Here is a 12,189-nt window from a genome sequence, read left to right as displayed (position 1 = left end):
TGTCGCGATACGATAAACCGCAAACGCGATAGGCTACAATCCGACCTTTATCAAAGTCGGAAACGTGGTGGTACGAATTTCTCCTCCTTACACGAGGTATCACAACAACGTTCCACCAGGCAACGCCGATCAACTGCTGTTTGTGTATGAGAAATCGGTTGGAAACGTTCCTCATGTCAGCACGTTGTAGGTGTCGCCACCGGCGCCAACCTTGTGTAAATGCTCTGAAAAGCTAATCATTTGCATATCACAGCATCTTCTTCCTGTCGGTTAAATTTCGCGTCTGTAGCACGTCATCTCCGTGGTGTAGCAATTTTAATGGCCAGTAGTGTGTATTAAATATATTTCGTATGATAACAGATTTTTTTGTTTTGGCCGCTTCCTGCATGAGGAGAGCTTTGGCAAACGCTAACTTCTGCGTCTAGCTTCTTCCTAGAGCCAACTGACACTAGCACACTCCAGCGCGAAGCTAGAATTAGATAGAGGCAAATAGCTCTGCTGTATGCCGTTATACAGCGCGCGCTGCCTCTTTCTAGCTGACAACTGACGGTCACTTTGCGTAGAAACTCGCATTTCAGACGACAATCGGCCATTGTTAATTTATTGCCCGTACTTTCACAGACCGTGTTGCTTACATACGATATTCTGTATTAAAACAGTAGTGTTTGTAAAGCGTTGTTTTTCGCGGAAGCTACGGTTCGCGTGGTTAAAAATTGACCGTTTGTTAAAATGTTGAACTCGTCTCATTAAGAACTGAAAATTAAAACTAACTATAATGATGGAGTACACTGTTGTAACTGTATTTTTTCAAATAAATATTACCTTGTATGAAATTAGTGTTTTCTTATTTTGTACACATGTCTACTCAATGCATTGTCAAGTGTAGTACACTTGAAAGACCAATACAGTCAGTTTTAATTTTTTCCCTGTCATTTTCAGTTCATACTCAATTTTTATTTTTTAAGGGGGTTTGTTATTCTAAATAGCCAGATTTGAAGACAAAGATTTTGAGCAATAATCAAAAATTTAACAATGATGGCTAAATTGAAAAAGTTTTAAGCTCAATATTTTTCAATAACGAGTATGTCAATGTTTTTTCTAAGTACCAAAAATAGAAAACGTATAAAAAGACTCTTAATTTGGTTTTTTTGGGTACTTGATACTGTGATATAACAAGGTACCAATCATGCTCGATGACGGGGTCCTCGAGAAAATTTTGTTGGGAACCCCTGCTTTATAGGCAACACTCACAGCCAGAAGGCAACCATGCAACAGAGACGCAAAAAATGCCTCCGACAGCCAACTGAGCGAGTTTGAAAAGCGTCAAATTGTGGCCTTCCGAGTGGCAAGATGGTCCTTCCGGAGAACTGCCAAAGAAGTTGGACGTGCTGCGTCAGTTGTGTAACGGTTCTGGTTTCAGTGGTCACGTGAACATTCCCACACCCGTAGACATTCTCCACGCAGCACAGACTACCTCCATGGATACTCGTATAGTAAGAGCAGCAGTGGCAGACCGTGCAGCTACCACAGCACAATAAGAAGGCTTGTGTGTCAACACGAACTGCTGTGAACCAGGTATTAGCAGTGGATTAAGGGCACGCACACCTTTAGCCCGTCATCCACTCACGCCACAGCATCGACGTGCAGGCCTCGAGTGGTGCCGTCAGAGAATTACTTGGAAGATGGAATGGCGCGCCGTGGTCTTCAGCGATGAAAGCACGCTCTGCCCGCAAGGAAGTGATGGTCGTTTGCGCCCACGACATAGACGTGGTGAGCACTGTTTCGGAGAGTGTGTTCGCCGAAGACACAGTGGCTCCACTCCAGGCCTTCTGGTCTGGGGTGCGAAAACCTACAACTCTCGTTCACGTTTGGCGTTTCTAGAGCGACGTCAACCAGCGCTCGGTACGGGCAGAATGTTGTTAAACCCGTTCTTTTGCCGTTCTTGCAAGAGGATGGTGATGTCTTGTTCCAACAGGATAATGCTCGCCCTCACACTGCCAGTGAAACTCAACGTGCTCTGCAAGACATGCAGCAACTTCCCTGGCCAGCATAATCGCCGAACTTGTCTCCAATGTGTGTATGATAGGATGAAAGTGGTTCGTGCGACTCGTCGGCCAGCAACTCTTACAGAATTTCGTGAACAGGTCGAGTAGCCGTGACATAACGTAGCCCAGGAGGGTATTCGCCGTCTACACGATCGACTGAATGCCAGAGCCAGCGCCTACAATGCCTCCCGTGGAGACTACACCACTTACTTATACGGGTTTCAGCATGGGTTGATACGTGGTACCTCAGATCTATTGATCCTTAAGGGGGGTAGGACTTCAAACGGGCCAACATGGAGCAGGAGAGGCACCACAGGACATTTTAACGTCCACTGTCTATACTTTTACAAACAAATTCATAAAACTTTGTCGGCATGACCAGAAAGGATTCAGGATTCACACTCTTGGCAGTGGAAGTTCAAAAACGTAACGATTTTATTTTTTTTATGTTTGAAATTTCATCATTTTTTTACTTACTATTGGCTGCATTTGTTACTATAGGTACACTTTTCCTCATAAATAGGAGAGATTATTCGACGAATTTTGCACAGCGTACAAACCATACTTACAGGGGTATGAAACACTAGAATTTCTTTAGTTTACGGAAAAATGAATGAGTTGTTATATTTTAAACTTCATGTTTAGAAAAAACTCAAATTCTACAGTTTATTATCTGAATTTTTACCGCAGTTTTTAATAGATTGGAAAATTCTATAGTTTCATACATCTGCGAGTATGGTTTGTGTGCTGTGTAAAATTCATCGAAGAATCTCCTTTACTTATGAAGAAAAGTGTACCTATAGCAACACATGCTGGCAATAGTAAGTGAAAAAATGATGATATTTGACATGTAAAAAAAAATTATTTTGTTATGTTTTCCAACTCCCTCTGGTACGAGTGTGAACCCTGAATCCTTTCTGGTCATGCTGACAAAGTTTTATGAATTTATTTGTAAAAGGATAGACAGTAGGAATTAAAATGTCCTGTGGTGCCTCTCCTGCTCCAAATCGGCCCGTTTGACGTCCTACCCCCCTTAAACGTAATCATTTCATGCGGTCCATATGCACTGTTGCAACAATAAATCCTGAGTGAATTGGAAAGCTCTACAACGGTGTACTAACTATTCTCTCCGGAAGCGTATTTTGAAACTGAGGGCTACCCGAAATCGACTTGTAGCAGTCCACGGTTTGAGCCAAGTCTCTGTGATCACGTCACAGAAGATAGGACCACAGACTGTTCCTTGAGGGTAGTGACTTCTGCCAGGTCGTCCATTTTGCCATATCATGTATTGTCCCTGACAGATAAGGAAATACATCTTTGAACTTTTAAATTTGGGATGTCGATCATTAGACCACTTTTTTCATTCATTGTTCTTCTAACTGGTTCGATGCAACCTGCTACGAATCCCTCTCTTATGCCAACCTCTTCATCCCAGAGTGCCATTCGTACCAAACGTCCTTCATTTTCTGTTGGATGTATTCCAATCTATACCTTCCCTTACAGTTCATACCATCTACAGGTGCGTCTAGCATCATGGAAGTTGTCCCTCATGTCTTAACATATGCCTTATCATCGTGCTCCTTGTTCTTGTCAGAGTTTACCATATGCTCATTTCTTCGCCGATACTACGGACCACTTCCTCATTCCTTGTTTTATCAGTCCACTTAATTTTCAACATCCTTTTGTAGAACCACGTCTCGAAGGCTTAGGTTCTCTTCTTTTCCGAGTTTTCCCGAAGTCCACGTTTTATTACAATTCTGTGCTCCAAACGTAGATTCTCAGAAATTTCTTCCTCAGATTAAGATCGACATTTGATAATAGCAGACTTCTCTTGGACAGGAATGTCCACTTTGCTAATGCTAGTTTGCTTCTTGTGTGTTCCTTGCTTCGTCCGTCCAACTTTATTTTTCTCCCAAGATAGCAGAATTCCTCAACGTCGTCTATTTCGTATTCACCAGTTTTGATGTAATATTTATCGCTAATCTCATTTCTGCTACTTCTCATTTCTTTCGTCTTTCTTCAGTTTACTCTCAATCTATATTCTGTACTCTTTAGACTGTTCATTTCTTGGTAATGTCACGTGGCCGTCCGGAGCCAGCTCTTCTTGCGTCTCTCTGTAGTACCAGCTGCTGCTCAAATTGCAACTGCAGATGCAGTGCAATGCACCAGAGATAGAAGCTCAACACAGTGGTCTTCTTGCGACCGAACATTCTCATGACCAACGCCGCCAGCAATCACGTACAGTGGCTACATTCCTGCCAAGCCTTAGTGCACTATCCCAGAAGGAACATCAAACTTCCCGTAGCCCTATTACATGCCTCGTTGAAACCCAGTGAGGTGTTGAAAATAATGTCTTTGTCGTCTTAGTTACGTCTCAAATGTAACTAACGCTAACGACCGTTACAGAGTACATATGAAGCAAAACTAATTTTCTTCGTCGTAGTGGGCTACTAGCGCTACACGTATGCTAATGGCACGAAATTTGAATAGCCATCATCTGTCAGATGTAGAAACACGCCTGTCAACTTTCGTTTGAATGTCTCAACTCTTTCTTGGTGTTACTATTTTTTTACGTCAGTATATGTTAAAAAATTCCTCATTTTCTGAAAAGCTTTTCTTGCTGTTCCCACGCTGCGTCTTATATCGTCTCCCCACCGGCTATAGTCACTTATTTTGCTGCCGAAGTAACAAAACCCATGTATTGTTTTAGTGTTTATATTCTAATCTTATAAATATACTTCTCCTTCCACAGTGATGACTATCCCAAGGACGTATATCACCCCATAAAATTAAAAATAATTATACATATTTACTAAAGAAGAGTTAAGTTAATGTTCCTTCGACAGGTCGTAAGCGAAACGGTCGTCTTTTTTGAGGCATATCAAAATTTCTGTTGTGTGCTTCTCACAGTGGAAATTGTTATCAAATTGTAATCCCAAGAATCTGTCACTGTCAACCTCATCTGTCTGCTTCTCTTCATCGTTTGTACGTGTGCTGGATAGAAACCTCTTGCAAGCTATGACGAGCATGTTGTGTATCTTTTCGAAGTCTGACACACTTCATTAATATCCCTGAATATATAACTAACAACTTTTTCTAAAGCTGTGCTTGATTAACTGTTCATCGCAAATCTGGGATCATCTACGAACAAAACAAACTTAATTTCAGGTAATGTAACTTAACTGATGCTTGTAAGAAAAAGTAAGACCCTTAAAATGGAACCTTATTTGCCGGCTGAATGACGTCTGTCACCTAAGTTTTGGACTCTTTCCTGTTGACATCCTTTGTTTCCTGTTAGACAGATATGGTTTGAATCATTGCAGAGAAATTCTAGTGAGAACTGTGGAGAGCGCCAGCTGTGTCGATCGTTATACCACATGCTTACGACGTATTTGTAAGAAATACATACACCCTTAATCACAAATGAGATAACTAGGAATTTCCCTCCACAAGTCACGAATCTACGAGAATTAGTAGAAGAAAACCTGTATTGGGCAGGAAGGTATTTGCGTCTCTTCGTACCCTACAAAAATAGAAAAAGTTCTTCCCTTGGGATCCGAAAAGGAAACTTGTACAAACGCCTGTACTTCAGATTTTTTACTACTGCGATGTTATTCTGCAAGGTCTTTCTCAGCAAGGCTCACGGTGTCTGCTGCTGGTGACGAGCGACTGGATACGATATACGCGTACCTGTGACGTTAATCATTGTGATTCTGTTTCACCACCTTACGCACAGACATACTGCCTAAGTACAGACAAAGAGACTTCCATACACTCTGTCTCGTCTTATCAACGTGTACACTCATATCTGTATCGTCTGATCAACACAGCTGAAACACACGTTCTCAACAAAGTAAAATCCCAAACATCCAAGTTCATCACTTGACCGCCTGCCTTAGATTATGTTGCTTCACGCACGACTTGTGAATGATCTTCCTCACTACATCAAGGAACTATACCTGTCAGCTTTAATAGTCAGTTAATGTCTTATCTACTAAAACAATAACAATATATGCCTTCGCTCGGAACTCAGCCTTTACCCCACCAGACATTCTGCATTTCCCAAAGTCTTTAACTGGTGCATTTTATCTGCATTTCTCATATTTATAACCCGCTATTTTATAAAACCTCACTTTTGTACAACCATAAAGACATTTATTATTATTATTATTATTATTAGCAGCTAGTATTATTTCTATTAGTTATAAATCAATTACGTTTTTATAAATGGCATTAGATGTACTGAAATCTTTTTTAAAGTCATCTTTTTACTTCTATTACTACCATTGTCTTACTGTTGACCATATTATAATCATCATTCATTAAGTAACTGTGATGAAAAATTCATTCTATGCGATAAAATCTTGTGCGATATAAAAATCCCTAATCTGATGTCGTTAAATCAGTAGAAAAGTAAGGAATGCTCCATTTTTGCAGGCACCTGGACAACAACAGGCTGACCTGCTTGGACGAGACGGCCATCCGTGGTTTCAGCGAGCTCGAGATGCTGTGAGTACACCCTCAACATAGTTCAAATTGTTCGTGTTTCACTCCTAATAAGCCAGTCTTTCCAACGAAATGTACGAAACCAGAACTGTAATTCCAATTTTGTGAGCGATAGGAGCGAGAAAATAACTGTTTCAGGTACGTTCTTGACACCTAGCGATATCATCTGATATCTAAAAAAGGACGACTGATTGCTTCACACTATAAGTTATAAAACATTATGTTTTGGCCTAGTCATCCAATTGCAAATAAAAACAAGATTTTTTTTACAAACAACCAGTTTTTAAATAAAAATTCGTAAGTGGAATAGGAGGAGTTGTCCTGGGAAAATGATTTTACGTTATATGTAAAACTTGCTGTGCCACCTGTCAGACGTTTTTATGTTGGGAAAATGATCAAAAATTTTGTCCCTGCATATTGAACTCCTTTCTTGAGCCTCTCTCTCTCTCTCTCTCTCTCTCTCTCTCTCTCTCTCTATTCGTTTAGTCGGTTCCGACTCTTCATGACCCTATGAACCAAATCACGCCACTTTTTCCTGTCTTGCACTTTCTCCCGTAGACCTTCCAGGTTGGAACACATTGCTTCTGTGATGCCATCGATCCATCTCATCCTCTGACGTCCTCTTCTTCTAGTTTCTTCAATCTTCCCCAGCATTAATGTTTTTTCCAGCGAGGCATGCTTTCGCATTGTGTGTCCAAACTAGGTCAGCTTTTGTTTTAACATTAGACCTTCTAGGGAGAAATCTGGTTTTATTTGCTCCAATATTGATCTGTTGGTTCTCTCCATATTGTGAAAATACGACCTGTCTCAGTTACAAGGTGACAGACATTGAAAGGAAGCAAATAAAATTTTTAAAAATAAAAAATAATCTACATCTACATCCATACTCCGCAAGCCACCTCACGGTGTGTGGCGGAGGGTACTTTGAGTACCTCTATCGGTTCTCCCTTCTATTCCAGTCTTGTATTGTTCGTGGAAAGAAAGATTGTCGGTATGCCTCTGTGTGAGCTCTAATCTTGCTTGACTCCTCGGTGAAGGTATGTTCTCCAAACTTCAACAAAAGCTCGTACCGAGCTACTGAGCGTCTCTCATGCAAAGTCTTCCACTGGAGTTTATCTATCATCTCGGTAACGCTTTCGCGATTACTAAATGATCCTGTAACGAAGCACGCTGCTCTCCGTTGGATCTTCTCTATCTCTTCTATGAACCCTATCTGGTACGAATCCCACACTGGTAAGCAATATTCAAGCAGTGGGCGAACAAGTGTACTGTAACCTACTTCCTTTGTTTTCGGATTGCATTTCCTTAGGATTCATCCAATGAATCTGTCTGGCATCTGCTTTACCGACGATTAATTTTATATAGTCATTCCATTTTAAATCACTCCTAATGCCTACTCCCAGATAATTTATGGAATCAACTGCTTTCTGTTGCTGACCTTTGGTAACACGAAGATAGATTAAAAAACCACGTAAAGACCAGACGAGTGGCAGAGGGGTAGCTTACAGTGCAACACCCCAAAACAAACTGGACAATGTGTGTCAAGAAAGCCGTTTATTAACGAAAAGGGGAATATAAATAAAATAAACACATTCCACAACTCCAGTCTATACACATTCCAGGAAGACTGGAATACTGACACCGCGGAAGTAAACGGTCAGCCCGTGGAGGCCTCGTGCACGCGCAAGCGACGTGCGGTGGCAACTGAAGAATCGGTGTTTTTGACTAGTCAGTAATTATTAATTTGGCCTGACAACGAATATAGGATTTCGTGTTCTGGGCCACTTAGTTCTTATGATTTAGTTTCGTGAGTATAGTTAATTATTTTTTATGTTAGTGGATTTTAGAGTCTGTTATTATTTCACGATTCATTGTTGTGCAGATGTCACCTGAGGATGTGGTTTCCAGGATCACGAAACTTGTTAGGGCCCGATAATTAAAAAAATTAAATATAGTTGAAGCGGCTTCTTAATCCCCAAGATTATTCGTCACGCCTATGGGTGCCCTGTTACAAGGATTTCCGTTTACGATTAAATCCACACAGCAGTACGTCACAGAGTTTGTATCGCACGCTACACACTGCCAAGAGAGCGTGTGTTCCAGCCGTTGCTGCGAATGTGGCTTTGCACAAAGCACGGACGAGAGGGACATTTCGATTATTTCTTGTTTGTTTGGAAAGAGTGACTGAAACTTAAGTAGCCTCCATCCTTTAAATTATTGAAAAGAAGGGTATCTTCGCCAATCGCTTCACGATGATTTGCAAAGCACAGTGGTAGCTGCTGGCACGTAACAAGACGACTAGAACGTATACGGATTCACTGACCGACATAGTAATTCGTCACCTCTCTTCTGTATTTAAATTAGTAGCAGCGCTTAGGGTATTCCCCGCTCCGGTATCAGGACGACCCGTTACTGGGTGTCCGGCAGAAGCGTGGGCGTGAGAAGTGCAGCCGTTGCCCCCCTCCCCCCCCTCTAGCGGACTCGTGCGCAGGCCGGCGCTCCTGACAGCTGCGCGTTTTATTGCCAGGCGAAAACATTCCTACGCGCCGCGCCGCCGCCGCCGCTGCGCCTCCCGTTTAAAATTCATGAGTATACGCGGCGCCGGGAGGCGTCCTGCCAGACGCTATACAGTATTCATCCGCGCCTCCAAACTGACAGCTCTTGCCCGCTTTTCCGACAGCTTGCTTATGCGCGCGTCTTCGGAAGTAGCGCCCCTACGAAACTTTTGTGTTTCACCTGTGTGGGACCAGTCTAGCAGCGTAAGAGAACGCGTAACACCCGCTGCTGCTGCTGCCGCTGCTGGTTAGTGTAGGACCCCCTACATCATTAGCGTCCGCACAAAAAGAACTGCACACTTATGGAAATGTGCATAGCAAATGAATATGCAGGATGTGCGGAAAACAGGTTCCAATATTTACAGGGAAGAGAAGAAAAAAGTTCCTACAAACGATGGTCGTAAGATTCACATCTTCGGAGTGACAGTCTCTACCATTTCCATCAGAGATCACAGTGTCTCTGCGCTACTCTTCATAACACGGGCAGGACGTGACCGCCGTCCATTACAATGCAGCCTCCAACCCTACGTCTCTAATCACGCGTTCGTTGAAACACCCTTGGTTGTTGCCGGACTGTGTCGCAGGCACTAACCACACGTTCTCATAGTTTATCCACATCGTTTACGGGGACCGCATATGCCAAGGTGTTTACGTGCCCTTAAAGCCAAAATCCACAGGGTTAAGGTCAGGAGAAAGTGCAGGCCGAGTTATTTGCCCTCCCCGACCAATCCATCGCTCCCGAAACACTCATCTGAGGTGTCGTCTAACATGAGGTTGAAAATGGACCGGTGCCCCATCATGCTTGTACCACATTTGCAGTTGCTCATGCATGCAGTGGCACATTCTCCATCAGCACAGGTAATTGGCTCCGAAGGAAGTGACGATAGCTAGCGGCAGTCAATGCGTTGTGTAGAACTTTGGTGGATGTGCAAGTTGACGTACAACCGTGGTCTAGGGGCAGCGTTTTATATTAGTACCAAAAATTCTTTAGTGCAGGGTTGGAATCCCACCACCGCTTAAATTCTGAATAATAATCATCCTCATTCTACCAACGGCCTTGTCAAAGGGGGCAGAGGAGTGGACAGAGGTTCAGAGCGCTCTCTTGCCCTTGGGGGTGCGAAACTGCCCCTAGGGGAGGAAGAATCAGCAACGGTAGTTCGCTGCTGTGGTTTAGTGCAGATATTACTAGTGATGGTGGAACGAACATACGAATGTACAGACTGTGCTGTTTTACGATGTATGGACACGTGTGCTCGCACTACTTAGCAGTGTAACGAATGTATATAACAGCAAATGACAGAGACATATAACTCCCCACCCAGTGGTGTCCACGTAACCTTCCAAGCGCCCGAATGCTGACCCTTCCCCCGAAGTCTCCTCCAAAAAAACCCCCAATCCCCGTGACCCACCCACTCCCATGGACGCGGCCCCGACCCCCGCCCCCGCCACGCCTGCCACCCACACCTTTGTCCTCTCCAATCCTGACCCTCAATTCCTTGATGCCCGCTCCCTCACTCTCGCCATCCGGAAATACTGCCCCAATGCTCCCATCTCCCAACTGATTCCTCGCAAGGACTCGGTCCTCATAAAATCCCCCAATGCTTCCTTCCACACCGACCTCCTCTCCCGCATCCCTCGTATCCAATTTGGCCAACGTGCAACCCTCACCCCCTACCACACCCCGTCCTCTCCCCGTCAGCCTCAACCTCCCCGACGTCCGCCGACCTTCACCGCTGTGATCACGAGGCTTAGCCCCGTGATCACGGAGGCTAAGGTGTTGGCGGAACTAAACTCCCGGCCCGACATCGAAATCCGCTCGGCCCGTCGCATCTTCAATGATGCTGGGCCGACTTTTCTCATGCGGATATTCACTGAATCCTCCTCCTCCATTGACCGCCTCCTCACCGAGGGAGCCCTCATCTACAATCAGCGCCATAAGGTGGACCCCTCCCGTTCCCCAGTCCAATCCTACCGCTGCCAACGCTGTCTCACCTACAACGACCACGTTACCTCTGCCTGCAAGAACCCCCCTACTTGTCCCCACTGCAAAGCTTCCCACTTCCTCAAGCATTGCCCCAACCTCACCTCTCCCCCCTCCTGCAACACTTGTAATGAACCCCATCCTACCTACTCCTCGAAGTGTAAAGCGAAACCTCCACCAGTAACCCCTGAGCTCACCGTCCCTGTCCGTCCTGTTGATGACCCCATCCACCCCAACAACTCGCTCCGCCCTCCCCCTACGGCTGAGGACATCATCCGTTTCACCACCATTGTGCTCCAAAACATCCACCCCTTCCAGCGCTCCCACACTCTTTCCCAAATCGCCCTCGCTGCCCGTTCCATCTTCCATCTTACCACCTATGCCACTTACTCCCACAACCAGGCCCACTTCACCTTCACCCCCCTCACCACCCTCGTCTAACTCTCCCTTCCCATGGTACAACAACCGTCCCGTATCCTGTACCACAACGTTCGCTCCCTGCCCACCCACAAACTCCTCTTCCTCCACACCCTACGTCAGCACCGCGTGGATGCCTTCGTCCTCAATGAAACCTTCCTTCAGCCCCGTATCTCCGTCTCCACTGCCCCTTACACCCTACATCGCACCGATAACCCGTACCCTCTGGCACGTGGCGGAGTTGCTATAGGCCACCTCAAGCACCTCCCAGTCCGGCACCAACCTCTCCTTAACAATCCTGCTGAGCATCTCACCCTCAGCCTCTTCTTCCCCGCCCTTACCATCACCTGTGCCACCATTTATGTCCGCCCTCGCACCCCCATCCCATACGATTTCCTGGCCCACATTGACCGCACCTTCTCCACCTCCGTGATTGCCGCCGACCTCAATATCCACAGCCGTGATCCTGCCGACCTCCGGCGGTGGCATCAGTTTCTCACCACTCTCCAGGGAGACCTGGTTCCCCTGCCCCAGCACACCCGGCCCGAATCCAACACCACTCCTGATGTAGTCCTTGCCTCTCCCAACCTTCTTGGGCGCATCACCGCGGATGTCCTTGACCTCATTGGCAGTGACCATGCTCCTGTCCTCCTCACTATCTCTACCGGTCGCCATCCCCGCCACA

The 12,189-nt window shown here is 45.1% G+C and overlaps 1 protein-coding gene across 1 annotated transcript in view; it reads left to right on the top strand.

Annotated features, from left to right (window-relative positions):
• LOC124794967 (protein slit-like) overlaps nucleotides 1-12,189 on the top strand; it is an 807,859-nt gene that overhangs the window by 650,082 nt on the left and 145,588 nt on the right. Inside the window, 1 exon segment of the mRNA XM_047258696.1 lies at nucleotides 6,483-6,554. Within this exon segment, the coding sequence (XP_047114652.1) occupies nucleotides 6,483-6,554 (72 nt within the window).

Source organism: Schistocerca piceifrons, chromosome 4 (assembly GCF_021461385.2).
Source record: "Schistocerca piceifrons isolate TAMUIC-IGC-003096 chromosome 4, iqSchPice1.1, whole genome shotgun sequence".
Lineage (NCBI taxonomy): Eukaryota > Metazoa > Arthropoda > Insecta > Orthoptera > Acrididae > Schistocerca > Schistocerca piceifrons.
The sequence above is the reverse complement of the archived record's forward strand: the minus strand, read 5'-3'. Positions and strand labels throughout refer to the sequence as shown.